A 20,301-nucleotide genomic window follows, 5' to 3' on the forward strand; every position below is an offset into this window, starting at 1 on the left:
TGTCTAAAGAAGAGATGTATCAAAGAATATCAAGAAAAAAAAAGTATGAACTCTCAAAATCAACAAGAAGAAGTTGTTGCCTTAAAAATCCAAAATGCCTTCTTAGTAAGTAAATTATTATTTATACTCTTCAATCACTTTCAACTTCACTTATAAGACTTTTTCACAAGTCTGATATTCTATCATAATCTCTTACATAAGGTTTGCCTCTCTTTAATCACCTCTCTTCTTTCACAAAACACTTCTAACCTCACAAAACACTTTTTATCACAATAAGTGGATCTCTTAAAGAGATTAGTACATAAAAGCACAAAGTTAGAACACCAATGATGAAACTTAGCAAAGAAATACAACACAAGTATCCTAAAACATCAATCTAAGGTGTCTAACAACCTCCAAGATTATGAATGCACTTAACAACAAGTAAGAGCAATAACAACATCAATAATTAGTTACAAAAGTAAGTTTAGAAGATACCAAATCCTAACATCAGCAAAAAAACCATAAGATCTACTCTTAATACCAATAAAGTCTTCAAAGAACTTCAAAACTCACAACTAAAGGTATGTGGGCCCATAATCCATTGAAGAATAAACACTTTGAAGTCACAACACTTAGCATCAGCAAAGTTGCATACAAAGAGAGTATGGAGTAAGATATGTCTCACTTCCAACACTCAATACTTATAGGCAGTGGTTGTTGCCCAAAAAGACAACTTCCACTCTTTGACTTTTGTACACATGGTTCTAGAATCCTTTTGGCATCTCACTAACCTTGAGGATATCCATGCCTTGTACTAATTATTCTTACCTAGTCTTTGGATATTCCCTAGTTAATACTTTATCCTCTTGACTTTGACTCTTGGTTCTTGACCTCGACTTATATCCATAAGATTTCTTTTCTATATACTAAGAGTCGACCCTTTGACCATTAGCAACTTATCTAAGGTAATATCCTCTACAAGGTAACTTATTCTACTTTCACTTTTACTTCAACAATATGACTATCTATCTAAAAAAAAGAAGAAATAAAATAATGAAGATAATACGACAAAGGTGAAAAACGTTATTGAAATTGGATGAATGAACAAATACAAAAATACACAATTTACCTTAAATAAATTTGGATCCTATAATTTGACTTAAGATTGATAAATTTGTATGTGATAATTTTACAAACTGGTTATGGAAATTGCATCAAGTTATTTTATTTTTATTTATTTATTTTTTTGTGTGTTGTATTTTTTGAATAGTGTGTTCCGTTATTTTGCAAAAAAACGTGTTCATAGTTACATTGGCACCATGATGCAGAAAGGGCTTCGAGTGATGGGAGACGGTGGTGATACATGAGGCGAACGACAGCAGAGGAGGAGGAAAAGGACGGAAGTGGGGCCTGGCAAGCCAGAACAACATGAGACTTGTCGACGGGTAGACTTTGCAATAGAAAACAAAAAGTCACTTCGCAGGGGAGCGGGTTCGGCTAGAAGCGAACGGGAGGGAGCGCCCTGCGTTGGTTATGCTGTCAACCGATGCCCCCCGCTCCCCTTGGCCCCGTCCTCGCATTTGTTGTTACAGCCCCGCGCTCAAGAGCTTCTTCCCTTCCTGCTCCTCCTCCTCCCCTTCCATCCGTCCTTCCTACCTCCCACCGTTGCCCTTTGCACCTTCATTGCTCCCACATATGTGGCAGATCATTTGACCCGTCTATCAGTAGCGCAGTGCGCCGCTGTCTCTCTTTTTTTTTTATAATCTAGACTGGTTTGGCCTGCAGATGTTCATTTGTGGAGAACTGTGTAGGGTTTCTCAGTGCGCAGTTGGTGATTGTTGCAGGAGAGAATTAATGAGAAGAATGACGGTAGGCCGGGATTTTGAGTAGGGGAAGTGGTGGGAATGGTGGGAGAGAGGGGAGGCGACGTTGAGGAACGGGGCGGGTACACATTAGGGTGCCCCTGCGTGGCGGGTACAAGTCGAGAGGTTTGAGGGTGAGGAGTGGTGTGTGCACGCCGGACAGAGACCGGGAGGGCGAGACCAAGTGTGCGTCCGCGCGGGAGTGATGGCATGCCATTCAAGAGGAGAGTCGCTGGGAGGGAGTGTGCCGTCAGCGGATGCAGCCGTGTCGAAGCTGTATCCGATGGCGGATCTACCTCCAGAGTGGCGCTCGCGGGAACAGCTGGAGCCTTCGCCACCCTCGACGTCGCCTGCTTACTGGGACACTGATGATGATGACGATTCCAATTCGTCGTGCATGAATGGTATGCACCGAGCCGTCCCGTTCTCTGGATACTGCGTGTTGTCGATTAAGGCGTTCTGTCTTTTGGAGTGGTGGTCGTGGTTTGGACCGTGTATGACTCGAGTATTGAGAGGGCATATCAGGTCTAGGGCTCCACTCAGCAGAGCCCCACGGTCTTTGTAGGGTTTGGCGGATGTGCAAGGTGGTATCGGACACGTTAGGGCAGGTGGCATGTTGTTCTTTGAATGGAGGCGTGGTGAAAGTTTTGGTGGAAGCTTTGTCGAGCGGCATGCATGAATAAGCGCTAATCATCATCTAGCACGCATGTTCATGCTTGCTTCGAGCACTCCATTGCATCCGGACATCACATTGCCATGCTGGGGCAATTTCGACCTAGATTACTGTGATGAATGTTGACACTGGACATCGGACGGGGTATGTTGCAAAATTTCGCGTCTCGCTTTCTGTCCTTCCAACTTACAATATATGTGGAAGCGATGCTTATAGTGAACGTGTAGCGTGCTGCCTGTATGGACGGAAACGAGGCTTGACCTGCCAATACAGTCGTAAGTATAGATATGACGAAGCTTGCTTTGTGATCTGCTTTGTCAGCGAAACTGGTTGCCATTATCAATGATGGCTTATTCAGCTTGCTTTTATGCCCTTTGGTGTGGCATTCTTCGAGTGAATTGCGCTACGCAATTGTATCAGCGCATAGGATTGAACAAGGCTATGGAATTTTATGCAACAGGAAGAGTTGCACGCTTTTGTTTAAATTTACTTTGTTTGATTTTGTATTACTTTATAGAGTTCGACGTCCTTTCTGTGAGCTGCGGATGGCAGGCTGTTATGATATTCAGTATTTATTGATGTAGTTTTCTCAATTGCAGTGGGCACGATTTTCAGTTTTTAATTTGTAGTTAAGGTATTATGGACAGTTTGGTTTCGGTTTGTAGCAACTGGAGGCACGCAGTTGTCAACGTCATGGACCTGCCCACGCTTTCGATAAGCGTTACGTTATTTCTTGAGTAGGAGCATCCCAATCGTGTAACGAAATTCTCTGGTCGTTGTTGAATCTTATTCTTTTTTCGATGTTCAGCAAGGTAGTATTAGATGAGGTTCTTGATTGTGTCTTCAGTAGGTGAGGCTCAATTTGGGCGGGCTATTTTTTGTCCATGTCCACGTTGAACGTCAATGTTTATGTGTATACTTATTATGTCTAGACTTTTTGTTGTTGGGGACGCTTCAGAGGAGGCGGTATCCTTCTTAAGGTTGTACATATGAATTTGGCTATCTTTATGTCTTTCTAAGCGTGATTGTCCTCACGGTTGTTTTCTGACGTTACTAGCTTTTGCAAATTCAGGACCTAAGCCCACAGACCTGTATGGGAAGTTCACTTGGAAAATAGAGAATTTTTCGGAGATCAGCAAGCGAGAACTGCGCAGCAATGTCTTCGAAGTTGGTGGCTACAAGTGGTGAGGTTTTTGTTGTTTTGCCTTCACTTTGTGGCACATATTTGAGAACTTACTGCATCAGTGCAACGGTAGGGGCTGTGAGAGGTGTCTCGATGCGTGTGCATTTTAAGCGCTGTCTGCTTTGTTCACTCTTTCTGCAATGCATGTTGGAGTGACAGCTTTTAAACGCTGACAGTATTATCCCAGGCACCCTCACCCAACTTTTCCCAAGTCAGGGTAATCAGCTTTGTTTCTCAGGAGCTTGAGTGCAGAGGCTTTGGGGTGCGTTTACATGTAGATATAAGGTCGGTTGGAGCAGTGAGTGGGTGCTTGTATGTGATGATGGTGAAAGTTCTGCTTTAAGCTCCATGGCATCAGTTTGTCAGCAGACTAAAATCATGCTTTTGTGTCCCCGTTCTGATTATACCGTTGGCAAGAACCAGTTAAAGTTGAACGCTAAATTGTAGATTGCATCACTCTAGTTTGAGTTTATGCTGGTTCTTGTTTGCAGGACAGGCATTTAGCAGCTCTACATTATGTGCCAAGTTTAGTTAATTTTACGAGATTAGAGTTGTTAGAAAACCCTTTCTAGAGCAACTAGGGTCAATTATTGAAGAGATCTCGTTGGCGCATTTTCACAGGTACATTCTGGTGTATCCACAAGGATGCGATGTTTGCAATCATTTATCCCTCTTTCTGTGTGTTGCAGACTACGACAAGCTTTTGCCTGGTATGGTTCAGACTACCGAGCTTCGCATTTGGGTGTTCGTAGAAATCTCTTTTCTCGCATCCGGTTTGTCATGTCAGAGCTGTCTTGCATCGCATTCCTAAGTGGAGTTTTGGAAGTGCCAATCCTCCGCAGTTCTTTATATATGGTTTGGGGCATGAAGTATTGTGGCACTGTAACTTCGTGACGGACTTGTCGTCAAACGCAGGCTGGAGTCACTTTGCGCAGTTTACTATTGCTGTTGTTAACAAGGACCCCAAAAAATCTAAATATTCCGGTAAAGTTCATGAATTTTCAAGGTGTATGTTGTAAAATGTAGATTTTGTGCCTTTATCACCATTCTAGGTTCCTGGGGCCGGCTCTCATTCGTTGAGTGTTGATTTTGTAATGTGTTTGAACGAGTTGGTGTGTCTGGATCTTGACATGTTCCTTTTGAAGTATTGCGGATTCTTGAACTGATTTTTCATGTAGGGTTGCCGTGATCTAGTCCGTGTTGTTTATGTAGTTTGTTAGAGTAGTGGAAGTAGCATGACTTGTGATGATCTTTACTGCTGAGTCTGTGGTTTTTAAATCACTGTCTTATGTGGAGGATTTCAGACACCCTACACCGATTCTGTAAAAAAGAACACGACTGGGGTTGGAAGAAATTCATGGAGCTCTCCAAAGTCTTAGATGGTTTTACAGTTGCTGATACTCTCGTCATAAAGGCTCAAGTACAAGTTATCAGGTATATTGTTTGTTTTGCTTCTGGTATTGGGCTTTCTCGAGTATGAATCTTATATGATGGATGTGGCCGACAACTAGTATAAGAGTCGAAGACCGACCAACTATTACATTTGATTGCTCTTGAGCTGTTTTGAAAGTTGCGTTTAAGTCTTCTATTAGAGTACTGGAAAGTGTTACATGTGAATGAAATGGTGTGCTTTTCGGTCTTGTATTTATGTCATGATTTAGGGATATGCCATGTGGTGGTAAGGTGCTGCATTCTTACAGTTTGTTTCCTTTTATTTGCAGAGATAATCCCCACCGCCCATTCCGATGCCTGGATTGTCAGTATCGGAGGGAGCTTGTTCGAGTATACCTGACTAACGTTGAGGGAATCTGCCGACGTTTTGTTGAAGAGAAAAGAGAAAAGCTGGGGAAGCTTATGGAAGATACAGCTCGATGGAACAGGTAATCATGGTAACTTCATGAAGGAGTGTGGAACGTGTTTTTTGTCTGTGCGAGGAGTTTCATCTGGTTAAGTTGTTCAGAAAATGAAACAGATAGTAAAACACTTCCCAGTGCTTGGTTCAGTTTTTCGCTGGAACCATTCAGGCCTAAGTTTATGATCGAAATTGAAACCTGAATGTTGATGCAGTTTCCAAGCCTTTTGGTCAGCTGTTGAAGAAGGCACTCGTCGGCGCCTCGCACGAGAGAAGACGGATGTGATTTTGAAAGCTGTAGTGAAGCGCTTTTTCAATGAGAAGGAGGTGACATCAACATTGGTTATGGACGCACTTTACAGTGGATGCAAATCGCTGGATTATAGGAGCAGGAACAAGAAGGGTAAAATTAGCGGTGTGGACGTGGAGGAAGCCATTAATCCCATAGTGTGGGTGGACAAGGATGCTTTTGTACTTGCTGGTGATGTGTTGCTCTTGCTTGAGCGGGTGGTCTCTGAAATCTTGCCACCTTACAAGGATGACAAGGGACCGCAAAATCGAACGAAGGTTTCTACTTTGCTCTGCACAGCTCTTTGATGCTAGCCTGGGTTGAATAGCTTGCTTGTGTTCGGAGTTTGGGAATGCTTTTATTTTTTCGTTTTTTTATGTCCAGGAATTGGTGTTTTACTTGTAGGTAGGCAATGGAGGTCTTACTACTTATAATAGTTGCAGGATGGTAGCTTTGGCGATGATTTTGGCAAAGACTCAGTGGAGCGTGACGAACGGCGGTTAACTGAACTTGGCAGACGAACTGTTGAAATGTTTGTTCTGGCTCATTTATACACGTATGTGGATCCATCATTTTTACCTCCACCAAACATTTTTCCTGGTTTTTTTCATTTTCTCATACGTGGATGCCATTAGAATGTTTGGCGACAAATACTGAGCTTTTATGCTTTCTAGATTAGGCCATAAAGAGTTATCGTGTGTTCTGCCACAAAGCAATTAGAAGTTATTGAGAGCTCGCTGTAACAGTGAAATACTGCGAGCAACGACGAACGGTTTGTTTCAAAAATAAATACGTAAATCAACAGATGATGTATAACTACAAAGAGGACTCGCGAAGGTGAGGATGCTCTTATGAGCCAAACAGTAGCGTGTGTCGCGGGATTAGTAAAGCGCTTAAACTACCTACCCATGGAGTATAATTTTTGATCACTCATTTATTTTGAAGCGCTTTTGTGCCCTCAATGTGTCACATCCTCGTACTGATTCCGGCGATGATTTCAAGGAATTCGAAGTATCAATGTGGCTGTGTTTGTGATGTGAGAGGTGAGATTTCAGATGCTTGGTAATTCAGAACACCTTACATTCAACAGCATGGACGACCAACAGTTCAAGGATGGGATTTGGTATATCTGTTCCTTTCTAGAGTAGTTCTTTGGCTTTAATTGCTGTTTGATGTGATGCAGCAATCGTGTAGAGGTCGCTTACAGAGAGGCAGTTGCATTGAAGAGGCAAGAAGAGCTTATTCGTGAAGAGGAGGCTGCTGGGTTAGCGGAAACTGAACTTCGAGCTAAACGCGAGGCAGCTGAGAAGGAAAAGCGGTCAAAGAAAAAACAGGTCAGATTTGTCGAACTACGTTTCAGGTGTAGTAGTATCTAGAGCTTGCCTGTTCACGTTTGTGATCTCATGGCTCATTTGTAAAAGCTTGTAACAGTGATGCTCTTTTAGGTTCTCGAGGGGTTTCACTCTCTGTCAGGTGTTCATCTGGGTATATTTTTGTTTTGGTGGTTCGTATTGTTATCGTTTTAGTCTCGCCTTTGATAGGGCTGTTTCTCATCATTATTACTTTGGATGAATGAAACGGATTCAAGTTTGTTCCCTCCAGGCGAAGCAAAGGAGGAAAGATCGCAAGGACAAAGATAAAGAAACAGAGGAAAGACGTGTGCGGGTAGAACAAGAAAATCGTCAACGCCAATCTGAGTCTTCCAGGCCTAAGGAACGAATGCCAAAGGGGCGGGGGATTATTTCACTCATTCCAGCAGATGCAACGGACGATGTTGGGACTCTGGGACTCGCTACAGAGGACGGTGATGTAGATCACACCACCTGGGAAAGAGACGTATCATACGGTCATAGCGGCATGGAGACCGCTGAATTCAGCGGAGCACATGAAGGAAGTTCGACACGTAACGGCAGAGCGGCACGAAAGAATCAGGCATCCGCATTTGACGATAGTTCCTCTACATGCTCGTCTGACTCTCTTCCTTCGGTGAGGCCTTCTATGAACGGATCATATAGCACACGACCAAGCTTGTCCGAGCAGAATCATACAGTTCTCAACAGGTGAGCTCGTCCCCTGAACTGTTCGAGGGATTTGATTTGCATCTACTCAGATATACAAAATGGTTTAACATCTTGTCAGATATACACAATATTTTAAAACGGAACGATGGGGATGATTTCATCAAGTTGAGGGTCTGCCATATCAATGACGTGTACCCAATATTCTCGCGGACGCCGTACTTGTAAGTGTGCACATTCACTGCTTATTATTCTGTGTACTGTGCAGAGGGAGGAGTAGAGGAGACAGCGATGGGTATGAACAAGACGGGAGGTTTTTAGAAGCTGATGGTACCATCATGCGTGCGACTGGTCTGGATCCTAGTGGTCCTGATGAAGCTAGCAGTAGTAGTTCTGCAGGAGTGGATAATGAGACTGTAATTCTTTCACTTAAGGAGCGTGTCCGATGGCTTGAGCAACGTCTTTGTGAAAAGGTACGCAAGTAAATATCTTTTTCTAGTTTATGTACGTCTCATGTTCAATCTTCGTGTATTGAATGTACTGCATTCATCATGGTCAGTATAAATTGATGGAGAAATCCTCGAGTTTGGGCTTCACATAGATCATAGACAGCACGCTTCTTGTTTTACTTTTTTACTTTGTATTTTGTTTTACTTTGTTTATTTGTTAATCTTTTCAGACGGTTTCACATGTAGGATGAGGAGGTTGTAATGCTACAAGAGCAGGTTAGCCTCTTCCAACATCAAATGAGACTGGACCGACCGTCTTCTCATGAGCGTCTACCAGAGGAAGCGTATGGAGGGTCTATGCCTGGTGCATCGAGTGCAGCAAGTTCCTCACCAGCCGATGAAAGTAGCAGCTGCTTTTCCTCTGCAACCCTTGATGTGGAAAAGCTGACTGGCCAGCAGATTAGATCAAGTAAAACAATAGCAGGTACGACCAACGCAAGTGGTCATTCATCAACATTCAATGCCAACGGAACAACTGCAGGTGGCGCAGGCAGTAACGGTGACAGCAATAGCAGGTGGTTTCTAGCTTTTGCAGTCAATAATGTTGACAATAGTAGTAGGCATGGTATGAATCCAGCTAAAGTGGATGTTGGTACGCCCAAACCGTCTGCCCCAGTAAAAGCTCGTAGCATTGAAGGATCCAGGCCGCCTCGTGTAGGGATGCCTCCATCATCATCAGGAACCAGTTTGGCCGCTGGGATCGAAGAAACAAGCTCAAGTTGTTCCGCCACCTTATCTGCAACTTCACCTGTGATTACCCGTCCCGCAAGTGCACCCGGTTTGGTACCTACTCAGCGATCAGGAATGCTTGGCCCCGTTTTGGAATCTCAACCTCCGCTATCACGATCTTTGAGTGCAGCAGGCCGATTGGCCTTGGGCCCAGGCCCCTCTGTAGGAGCCCACTGCAATGGAAATGCACATATTAGCCCTCCAGTGTCACCTTCGTACAGAAATGCTGCTGCAGGGAAGATAAGAAGCTTAGCAGGCTTAGCTTCATATCCTGTTTCAAGTTCTGGAAGTGTGCACAGTGGAGTTTCAGCTTCCATGTCAGGAGCAACCACTTCAGCTGTAATTCTGGACACTCCCGCAGTGCCAAGCCCATCTCATGGAAGTGCTCCATCGATGTATTCGACTGCACCTACGGTCTCAGCGTCCTCTCCTCTGACGCCTGCTTCCAAGGTGCGGATAGACCCCGTGCAGGGTACCCAAAGTGGAAGAACAGAGGCAGCTACCTCCCCTTCGACCACACCAGCGCTTTTGCAATGCCCAGTGGTTCCGGATGCTTTACCAGAACCCTTGTCGAATGGTTTGCTTCCACAAGAGTACATCTGTAGCCAGGGCGTTGCAGGTGGGAGGCGATCACCAGTCGGCATCACTTTTGGGACCGTGACTCCAGAGGTGCTGCACCAGCAGCAGCAGGAGGAGGACCAAGAGCATATGCAACCACGACAGAAAGATGAGCAAGCACAAGCACAACATCAGACACTGCCACAACTTCATAAACAAGAATCCGTGGATCCTCACAAGCAAGAGAACGTAGTCTTTCAGGAGGGCCTTTCAAGACATCACTGTTATGGGCAGCAAGCCAATCAGAGGCCTGCCCATTCAAGCCTGTTACGTGAAAATGGAGTTTTGAGTGGGGATAGGCATAGCATGATGTCCATAGTGGAACCCGTTAATAATGGAGGTATGGGAGAAGAATTCCCGCATCTTGACATTATTAATGATTTGTTAGAGGATGATCCTGGCTGCTTTGGGTTGGCACTAAGTGCAATGCTCCATCAACCAGGGTCTGCTCAGTTCTCCAACCGTCATCTTAGTATGCCAGGTCACTCTGGTATGTTCAAGCACAGCCAATATGGCCAGGTTCGTTCAGACAGCAGTGCTGTGAATAGTGATGGAAGTGATAGAGGGAGGACATCAGATGATGAACGAATGCTTATGCACGAAGGAAACGCTGCCAGCATAAGGGTTAACAGACGTTTATCTGTTGCATTCTCTCATCAACCTTTGCGCAGAGTGCAGAGTCAGCATAGTGGACACCTTGATAGTATAGCGTCTCATTATTGGCCAATCGTGAGTGCAGGATTACCGGCAGGAGACAGTGTAAGAAATGGTCTGGACAGTCGCGTGCGTTATCCTCTAGTGCAAAGTCATCATGTTTCTGTTCAGGATTGCTCAGGATTCTCCTTGAGGCATAATGGTTATTCTGTACATGCTCCTGCTCAGCGGCCATAGATAATAATCTGCCGTCATTGTTTTTGCAAACTTCTTTCTAAACTGCCCACTTCTTCTTGTGACTTGTCTGTGGGTTCGTAGTTGTTGTAAATTCTTCTGTCTGTGTTTTTGATCTGGGTGATGTTAGATTTGTTTGAGATTTTCTGATTTTTTTGTGCAATTATTTATCGTTGTTGCAGATACTGATTATTGGATTCTCATGGAAAATTTCATTAGGTGTTCAAATGCAACTAATATGTCCATGAATTCGATAGGCATGGCATTACTTTCAACATAATAAACAAAAAAAACCAGAACACCCATGACAACTCTGAAACTATAACTCCCATGCAGACAAAAAGTCACAAGAAAAACCAAAAAGTTTGCACAAACAATGACGGCAGATTATTATCTATGGCCGCTGAGCAGGAGCATGTACAGAATAACCATTATGCCTCAAGGAGAATCCTGAGCAATCCTGAACAGAAACATGATGACTTTGCACTAGAGGATAACGCACGCGACTGTCCAGACCATTTCTTACACTGTCTCCTGCCGGTAATCCTGCACTCACGATTGGCCAATAATGAGACGCTATACTATCAAGGTGTCCACTATGCTGACTCTGCACTCTGCGCAAAGGTTGATGAGAGAATGCAACAGATAAACGTCTGTTAACCCTTATGCTGGCAGCGTTTCCTTCGTGCATAAGCATTCGTTCATCATCTGATGTCCTCCCTCTATCACTTCCATCACTATTCACAGCACTGCTGTCTGAACGAACCTGGCCATATTGGCTGTGCTTGAACATACCAGAGTGACCTGGCATACTAAGATGACGGTTGGAGAACTGAGCAGACCCTGGTTGATGGAGCATTGCACTTAGTGCCAACCCAAAGCAGCCAGGATCATCCTCTAACAAATCATTAATAATGTCAAGATGCGGGAATTCTTCTCCCATACCTCCATTATTAACGGGTTCCACTATGGACATCATGCTATGCCTATCCCCACTCAAAACTCCATTTTCACGTAACAGGCTTGAATGGGCAGGCCTCTGATTGGCTTGCTGCCCATAACAGTGATGTCTTGAAAGGCCCTCCTGAAAGACTACGTTCTCTTGCTTGTGAGGATCCACGGATTCTTGTTTATGAAGTTGTGGCAGTGTCTGATGTTGTGCTTGTGCTTGCTCATCTTTCTGTCGTGGTTGCATATGCTCTTGGTCCTCCTCCTGCTGCTGCTGGTGCAGCACCTCTGGAGTCACGGTCCCAAAAGTGATGCCGACTGGTGATCGCCTCCCACCTGCAACGCCCTGGCTACAGATGTACTCTTGTGGAAGCAAACCATTCGACAAGGGTTCTGGTAAAGCATCCGGAACCACTGGGCATTGCAAAAGCGCTGGTGTGGTCGAAGGGGAGGTAGCTGCCTCTGTTCTTCCACTTTGGGTACCCTGCACGGGGTCTATCCGCACCTTGGAAGCAGGCGTCAGAGGAGAGGACGCTGAGACCGTAGGTGCAGTCGAATACATCGATGGAGCACTTCCATGAGATGGGCTTGGCACTGCGGGAGTGTCCAGAATTACAGCTGAAGTGGTTGCTCCTGACATGGAAGCTGAAACTCCACTGTGCACACTTCCAGAACTTGAAACAGGATATGAAGCTAAGCCTGCTAAGCTTCTTATCTTCCCTGCAGCAGCATTTCTGTACGAAGGTGACACTGGAGGGCTAATATGTGCATTTCCATTGCAGTGGGCTCCTACAGAGGGGCCTGGGCCCAAGGCCAATCGGCCTGCTGCACTCAAAGATCGTGATAGCGGAGGTTGAGATTCCAAAACGGGGCCAAGCATTCCTGATCGCTGAGTAGGTACCAAACCGGGTGCACTTGCGGGACGGGTAATCACAGGTGAAGTTGCAGATAAGGTGGCGGAACAACTTGAGCTTGTTTCTTCGATCCCAGCGGCCAAACTGGTTCCTGATGATGATGGAGGCATCCCTACACGAGGCGGCCTGGATCCTTCAATGCTACGAGCTTTTACTGGGGCAGACGGTTTGGGCGTACCAACATCCACTTTAGCTGGATTCATACCATGCCTACTACTATTGTCAACATTATTGACTGCAAAAGCTAGAAACCACCTGCTATTGCTGTCACCGTTACTGCCTGCGCCACCTGCAGTTGTTCCGTTGGCATTGAATGTTGATGAATGACCACTTGCGTTGGTCGTACCTGCTATTGTTTTACTTGATCTAATCTGCTGGCCAGTCAGCTTTTCCACATCAAGGGTTGCAGAGGAAAAGCAGCTGCTACTTTCATCGGCTGGTGAGGAACTTGCTGCACTCGATGCACCAGGCATAGACCCTCCATACGCTTCCTCTGGTAGACGCTCATGAGAAGACGGTCGGTCCAGTCTCATTTGATGTTGGAAGAGGCTAACCTGCTCTTGTAGCATTACAACCTCCTCATCCTACATGTGAAACCGTCTGAAAAGATTAACAAATAAACAAAGTAAAACAAAATACAAAGTAAAAAAGTAAAACAAGAAGCGTGCTGTCTATGATCTATGTGAAGCCCAAACTCGAGGATTTCTCCATCAATTTATACTGACCATGATGAATGCAGTACATTCAATACACGAAGATTGAACATGAGACGTACATAAACTAGAAAAAGATATTTACTTGCGTACCTTTTCACAAAGACGTTGCTCAAGCCATCGGACACGCTCCTTAAGTGAAAGAATTACAGTCTCATTATCCACTCCTGCAGAACTACTACTGCTAGCTTCATCAGGACCACTAGGATCCAGACCAGTCGCACGCATGATGGTACCATCAGCTTCTAAAAACCTCCCGTCTTGTTCATACCCATCGCTGTCTCCTCTACTCCTCCCTCTGCACAGTACACAGAATAATAAGCAGTGAATGTGCACACTTACAAGTACGGCGTCCGCGAGAATATTGGGTACACGTCATTGATATGGCAGACCCTCAACTTGATGAAATCATCCCCATCGTTCCGTTTTAAAATATTGTGTATATCTGACAAGATGTTAAACCATTTTGTATATCTGAGTAGATGCAAATCAAATCCCTCGAACAGTTCAGGGGACGAGCTCACCTGTTGAGAACTGTATGATTCTGCTCGGACAAGCTTGGTCGTGTGCTATATGATCCGTTCATAGAAGGCCTCACCGAAGGAAGAGAGTCAGACGAGCATGTAGAGGAACTATCGTCAAATGCGGATGCCTGATTCTTTCGTGCCGCTCTGCCGTTACGTGTCGAACTTCCTTCATGTGCTCCGCTGAATTCAGCGGTCTCCATGCCGCTATGACCGTATGATACGTCTCTTTCCCAGGTGGTGTGATCTACATCACCGTCCTCTGTAGCGAGTCCCAGAGTCCCAACATCGTCCGTTGCATCTGCTGGAATGAGTGAAATAATCCCCCGCCCCTTTGGCATTCGTTCCTTAGGCCTGGAAGACTCAGATTGGCGTTGACGATTTTCTTGTTCTACCCGCACACGTCTTTCCTCTGTTTCTTTATCTTTGTCCTTGCGATCTTTCCTCCTTTGCTTCGCCTGGAGGGAACAAACTTGAATCCGTTTCATTCATCCAAAGTAATAATGATGAGAAACAGCCCTATCAAAGGCGAGACTAAAACGATAACAATACGAACCACCAAAACAAAAATATACCCAGATGAACACCTGACAGAGAGTGAAACCCCTCGAGAACCTAAAAGAGCATCACTGTTACAAGCTTTTACAAATGAGCCATGAGATCACAAACGTGAACAGGCAAGCTCTAGATACTACTACACCTGAAACGTAGTTCGACAAATCTGACCTGTTTTTTCTTTGACCGCTTTTCCTTCTCAGCTGCCTCGCGTTTAGCTCGAAGTTCAGTTTCCGCTAACCCAGCAGCCTCCTCTTCACGAATAAGCTCTTCTTGCCTCTTCAATGCAACTGCCTCTCTGTAAGCGACCTCTACACGATTGCTGCATCACATCAAACAGCAATTAAAGCCAAAGAACTACTCTAGAAAGGAACAGATATACCAAATCCCATCCTTGAACTGTTGGTCGTCCATGCTGTTGAATGTAAGGTGTTCTGAATTACCAAGCATCTGAAATCTCACCTCTCACATCACAAACACAGCCACATTGATACTTCGAATTCCTTGAAATCATCGCCGGAATCAGTACGAGGATGTGACACATTGAGGGCACAAAAGCGCTTCAAAATAAATGAGTGATCAAAAATTATACTCCATGGGTAGGTAGTTTAAGCGCTTTACTAATCCCGCGACACACGCTACTGTTTGGCTCATAAGAGCATCCTCACCTTCGCGAGTCCTCTTTGTAGTTATACATCATCTGTTGATTTACGTATTTATTTTTGAAACAAACCGTTCGTCGTTGCTCGCAGTATTTCACTGTTACAGCGAGCTCTCAATAACTTCTAATTGCTTTGTGGCAGAACACACGATAACTCTTTATGGCCTAATCTAGAAAGCATAAAAGCTCAGTATTTGTCGCCAAACATTCTAATGGCATCCACGTATGAGAAAATGAAAAAAACCAGGAAAAATGTTTGGTGGAGGTAAAAATGATGGATCCACATACGTGTATAAATGAGCCAGAACAAACATTTCAACAGTTCGTCTGCCAAGTTCAGTTAACCGCCGTTCGTCACGCTCCACTGAGTCTTTGCCAAAATCATCGCCAAAGCTACCATCCTGCAACTATTATAAGTAGTAAGACCTCCATTGCCTACCTACAAGTAAAACACCAATTCCTGGACATAAAAAAACGAAAAAATAAAAGCATTCCCAAACTCCGAACACAAGCAAGCTATTCAACCCAGGCTAGCATCAAAGAGCTGTGCAGAGCAAAGTAGAAACCTTCGTTCGATTTTGCGGTCCCTTGTCATCCTTGTAAGGTGGCAAGATTTCAGAGACCACCCGCTCAAGCAAGAGCAACACATCACCAGCAAGTACAAAAGCATCCTTGTCCACCCACACTATGGGATTAATGGCTTCCTCCACGTCCACACCGCTAATTTTACCCTTCTTGTTCCTGCTCCTATAATCCAGCGATTTGCATCCACTGTAAAGTGCGTCCATAACCAATGTTGATGTCACCTCCTTCTCATTGAAAAAGCGCTTCACTACAGCTTTCAAAATCACATCCGTCTTCTCTCGTGCGAGGCGCCGACGAGTGCCTTCTTCAACAGCTGACCAAAAGGCTTGGAAACTGCATCAACATTCAGGTTTCAATTTCGATCATAAACTTAGGCCTGAATGGTTCCAGCGAAAAACTGAACCAAGCACTGGGAAGTGTTTTACTATCTGTTTCATTTTCTGAACAACTTAACCAGATGAAACTCCTCGCACAGACAAAAAACACGTTCCACACTCCTTCATGAAGTTACCATGATTACCTGTTCCATCGAGCTGTATCTTCCATAAGCTTCCCCAGCTTTTCTCTTTTCTCTTCAACAAAACGTCGGCAGATTCCCTCAACGTTAGTCAGGTATACTCGAACAAGCTCCCTCCGATACTGACAATCCAGGCATCGGAATGGGCGGTGGGGATTATCTCTGCAAATAAAAGGAAACAAACTGTAAGAATGCAGCACCTTACCACCACATGGCATATCCCTAAATCATGACATAAATACAAGACCGAAAAGCACACCATTTCATTCACATGTAACACTTTCCAGTACTCTAATAGAAGACTTAAACGCAACTTTCAAAACAGCTCAAGAGCAATCAAATGTAATAGTTGGTCGGTCTTCGACTCTTATACTAGTTGTCGGCCACATCCATCATATAAGATTCATACTCGAGAAAGCCCAATACCAGAAGCAAAACAAACAATATACCTGATAACTTGTACTTGAGCCTTTATGACGAGAGTATCAGCAACTGTAAAACCATCTAAGACTTTGGAGAGCTCCATGAATTTCTTCCAACCCCAGTCGTGTTCTTTTTTACAGAATCGGTGTAGGGTGTCTGAAATCCTCCACATAAGACAGTGATTTAAAAACCACAGACTCAGCAGTAAAGATCATCACAAGTCATGCTACTTCCACTACTCTAACAAACTACATAAACAACACGGACTAGATCACGGCAACCCTACATGAAAAATCAGTTCAAGAATCCGCAATACTTCAAAAGGAACATGTCAAGATCCAGACACACCAACTCGTTCAAACACATTACAAAATCAACACTCAACGAATGAGAGCCGGCCCCAGGAACCTAGAATGGTGATAAAGGCACAAAATCTACATTTTACAACATACACCTTGAAAATTCATGAACTTTACCGGAATATTTAGATTTTTTGGGGTCCTTGTTAACAACAGCAATAGTAAACTGCGCAAAGTGACTCCAGCCTGCGTTTGACGACAAGTCCGTCACGAAGTTACAGTGCCACAATACTTCATGCCCCAAACCATATATAAAGAACTGCGGAGGATTGGCACTTCCAAAACTCCACTTAGGAATGCGATGCAAGACAGCTCTGACATGACAAACCGGATGCGAGAAAAGAGATTTCTACGAACACCCAAATGCGAAGCTCGGTAGTCTGAACCATACCAGGCAAAAGCTTGTCGTAGTCTGCAACACACAGAAAGAGGGATAAATGATTGCAAACATCGCATCCTTGTGGATACACCAGAATGTACCTGTGAAAATGCGCCAACGAGATCTCTTCAATAATTGACCCTAGTTGCTCTAGAAAGGGTTTTCTAACAACTCTAATCTCGTAAAATTAACTAAACTTGGCACATAATGTAGAGCTGCTAAATGCCTGTCCTGCAAACAAGAACCAGCATAAACTCAAACTAGAGTGATGCAATCTACAATTTAGCGTTCAACTTTAACTGGTTCTTGCCAACGGTATAATCAGAACGGGGACACAAAAGCATGATTTTAGTCTGCTGACAAACTGATGCCATGGAGCTTAAAGCAGAACTTTCACCATCATCACATACAAGCACCCACTCACTGCTCCAACCGACCTTATATCTACATGTAAACGCACCCCAAAGCCTCTGCACTCAAGCTCCTGAGAAACAAAGCTGATTACCCTGACTTGGGAAAAGTTGGGTGAGGGTGCCTGGGATAATACTGTCAGCGTTTAAAAGCTGTCACTCCAACATGCATTGCAGAAAGAGTGAACAAAGCAGACAGCGCTTAAAATGCACACGCATCGAGACACCTCTCACAGCCCCTACCGTTGCACTGATGCAGTAAGTTCTCAAATATGTGCCACAAAGTGAAGGCAAAACAACAAAAACCTCACCACTTGTAGCCACCAACTTCGAAGACATTGCTGCGCAGTTCTCGCTTGCTGATCTCCGAAAAATTCTCTATTTTCCAAGTGAACTTCCCATACAGGTCTGTGGGCTTAGGTCCTGAATTTGCAAAAGCTAGTAACGTCAGAAAACAACCGTGAGGACAATCACGCTTAGAAAGACATAAAGATAGCCAAATTCATATGTACAACCTTAAGAAGGATACCGCCTCCTCTGAAGCGTCCCCAACAACAAAAAGTCTAGACATAATAAGTATACACATAAACATTGACGTTCAACGTGGACATGGACAAAAAATAGCCCGCCCAAATTGAGCCTCACCTACTGAAGACACAATCAAGAACCTCATCTAATACTACCTTGCTGAACATCGAAAAAAGAATAAGATTCAACAACGACCAGAGAATTTCGTTACACGATTGGGATGCTCCTACTCAAGAAATAACGTAACGCTTATCGAAAGCGTGGGCAGGTCCATGACGTTGACAACTGCGTGCCTCCAGTTGCTACAAACCGAAACCAAACTGTCCATAATACCTTAACTACAAATTAAAAACTGAAAATCGTGCCCACTGCAATTGAGAAAACTACATCAATAAATACTGAATATCATAACAGCCTGCCATCCGCAGCTCACAGAAAGGACGTCGAACTCTATAAAGTAATACAAAATCAAACAAAGTAAATTTAAACAAAAGCGTGCAACTCTTCCTGTTGCATAAAATTCCATAGCCTTGTTCAATCCTATGCGCTGATACAATTGCGTAGCGCAATTCACTCGAAGAATGCCACACCAAAGGGCATAAAAGCAAGCTGAATAAGCCATCATTGATAATGGCAACCAGTTTCGCTGACAAAGCAGATCACAAAGCAAGCTTCGTCATATCTATACTTACGACTGTATTGGCAGGTCAAGCCTCGTTTCCGTCCATACAGGCAGCACGCTACACGTTCACTATAAGCATCGCTTCCACATATATTGTAAGTTGGAAGGACAGAAAGCGAGACGCGAAATTTTGCAACATACCCCGTCCGATGTCCAGTGTCAACATTCATCACAGTAATCTAGGTCGAAATTGCCCCAGCATGGCAATGTGATGTCCGGATGCAATGGAGTGCTCGAAGCAAGCATGAACATGCGTGCTAGATGATGATTAGCGCTTATTCATGCATGCCGCTCGACAAAGCTTCCACCAAAACTTTCACCACGCCTCCATTCAAAGAACAACATGCCACCTGCCCTAACGTGTCCGATACCACCTTGCACATCCGCCAAACCCTACAAAGACCGTGGGGCTCTGCTGAGTGGAGCCCTAGACCTGATATGCCCTCTCGATACTCGAGTCATACACGGTCCAAACCACGACCACCACTCCAAAAGACAGAACGCCTTAATCGACAACACGCAGTATCCAGAGAACGGGACGGCTCGGTGCATACCATTCATGCACGACGAATTGGAATCGTCATCATCATCAGTGTCCCAGTAAGCAGGCGACGTCGAGGGTGGCGAAGGCTCCAGCTGTTCCCGCGAGCGCCACTCTGGAGGTAGATCCGCCATCGGATACAGCTTCGACACGGCTGCATCCGCTGACGGCACACTCCCTCCCAGCGACTCTCCTCTTGAATGGCATGCCATCACTCCCGCGCGGACGCACACTTGGTCTCGCCCTCCCGGTCTCTGTCCGGCGTGCACACACCACTCCTCACCCTCAAACCTCTCGACTTGTACCCGCCACGCAGGGGCACCCTAATGTGTACCCGCCCCGTTCCTCAACGTCGCCTCTCCTCTCTCCCACCATTCCCACCACTTCCCCTACTCAAAATCCCGGCCTACCGTCATTCTTCTCATTAATTCTCTCCTGCAACAATCACCAACTGCGCACTGAGAAACCCTACACAGTTCTCCACAAATGAACATCTGCAGGCCAAACCAGTCTAGATTATAAAAAAAAAAGAGAGACAGCGGCGCACTGCGCTACTGATAGACGGGTCAAATGATCTGCCACATATGTGGGAGCAATGAAGGTGCAAAGGGCAACGGTGGGAGGTAGGAAGGACGGATGGAAGGGGAGGAGGAGGAGCAGGAAGGGAAGAAGCTCTTGAGCGCGGGGCTGTAACAACAAATGCGAGGACGGGGCCAAGGGGAGCGGGGGGCATCGGTTGACAGCATAACCAACGCAGGGCGCTCCCTCCCGTTCGCTTCTAGCCGAACCCGCTCCCCTGCGAAGTGACTTTTTGTTTTCTATTGCAAAGTCTACCCGTCGACAAGTCTCATGTTGTTCTGGCTTGCCAGGCCCCACTTCCGTCCTTTTCCTCCTCCTCTGCTGTCGTTCGCCTCATGTATCACCACCGTCTCCCATCACTCGAAGCCCTTTCTGCATCA

The 20,301-nt window shown here is 45.0% G+C and overlaps 2 protein-coding genes across 12 annotated transcripts; one reads left to right on the top strand and one right to left on the bottom strand.

Moving 5' to 3' along the window:
• Positions 1–1,676: 1,676 nt before the first annotated feature.
• On the top strand, positions 1,677–10,636 carry LOC112289661 (uncharacterized). 5 transcript variants are annotated; one of them, XM_090254534.1, is made up of 12 exons: positions 1,677–2,248; positions 3,590–3,701; positions 4,322–4,410; positions 4,616–4,684; positions 5,005–5,134; positions 5,422–5,580; positions 5,768–6,119; positions 6,279–6,397; positions 7,025–7,175; positions 7,444–7,901; positions 8,128–8,332; positions 8,555–10,636. In XM_090254534.1, exons 1-12 carry the CDS (start codon positions 2,050–2,052, stop codon positions 10,604–10,606), a joined length of 4,095 nt encoding a protein of 1,364 aa, XP_090110660.1. In that variant the 5' UTR covers positions 1,677–2,049; the 3' UTR covers positions 10,607–10,636. The 5 variants fall into 5 exon arrangements, with proteins under 5 accessions (XP_090110660.1, XP_090110661.1, XP_090110662.1 ...); XM_090254535.1 differs by having other exon boundaries at positions 1,912–2,248; positions 6,285–6,397; XM_090254536.1 differs by having other exon boundaries at positions 1,945–2,248; positions 4,390–4,410.
• A 331-nt stretch (positions 10,637–10,967) lies between these two features.
• Positions 10,968–20,023, bottom strand: LOC112289660 (uncharacterized). Of its 7 annotated transcripts, none has more exons than XM_024535046.3 (12): positions 19,356–20,023; positions 17,903–18,014; positions 17,194–17,282; positions 16,920–16,988; positions 16,470–16,599; positions 16,024–16,182; positions 15,485–15,836; positions 15,207–15,325; positions 14,429–14,579; positions 13,703–14,160; positions 13,272–13,476; positions 10,968–13,049 (listed from the first exon to the last, which is right to left on the bottom strand). In XM_024535046.3, exons 1-12 carry the CDS (start codon positions 19,552–19,554, stop codon positions 10,998–11,000), a joined length of 4,095 nt encoding a protein of 1,364 aa, XP_024390814.1. In that variant the 5' UTR covers positions 19,555–20,023; the 3' UTR covers positions 10,968–10,997. The 7 variants fall into 7 exon arrangements, with proteins under 7 accessions (XP_024390814.1, XP_090110659.1, XP_024390820.1 ...); XM_090254533.1 differs by having other exon boundaries at positions 17,898–18,014; positions 19,356–20,011; XM_024535052.3 differs by having other exon boundaries at positions 17,194–17,214; positions 19,356–19,698.
• Positions 20,024–20,301: the final 278 nt, after the last annotated feature.

Source organism: Physcomitrium patens, chromosome 12 (assembly GCF_059467195.1).
Source record: "Physcomitrium patens ecotype Gransden chromosome 12, ASM5946719v1, whole genome shotgun sequence".
Taxonomy (NCBI): Eukaryota; Viridiplantae; Streptophyta; class Bryopsida; order Funariales; family Funariaceae; genus Physcomitrium; species Physcomitrium patens.

Bases quoted from the DNA above. Each gene is read 5' to 3' on its own strand.
- LOC112289661 (XM_090254534.1), top strand. From the start codon at position 2,050: ATGGCATGCCATTCAAGAGGAGAGTCGCTGGGAGGGAGTGTGCCGTCA. The intron at 5,581-5,767 runs GTAATCATGGTA...ATGTTGATGCAG, and splicing joins GATACAGCTCGATGGAACAG to TTTCCAAGCCTTTTGGTCAG. The intron at 8,333-8,554 runs GTACGCAAGTAA...TTTCACATGTAG, and splicing joins AGCAACGTCTTTGTGAAAAG to GATGAGGAGGTTGTAATGCT.
- LOC112289660 (XM_024535046.3), bottom strand. From the start codon at position 19,554: ATGGCATGCCATTCAAGAGGAGAGTCGCTGGGAGGGAGTGTGCCGTCA. The intron at 16,989-17,193 runs GTATGGTTCAGA...CGTCAAACGCAG, and splicing joins CTACGACAAGCTTTTGCCTG to GCTGGAGTCACTTTGCGCAG. The intron at 16,600-16,919 runs GTAAAGTTCATG...GGAGGATTTCAG, and splicing joins CAAAAAATCTAAATATTCCG to ACACCCTACACCGATTCTGT.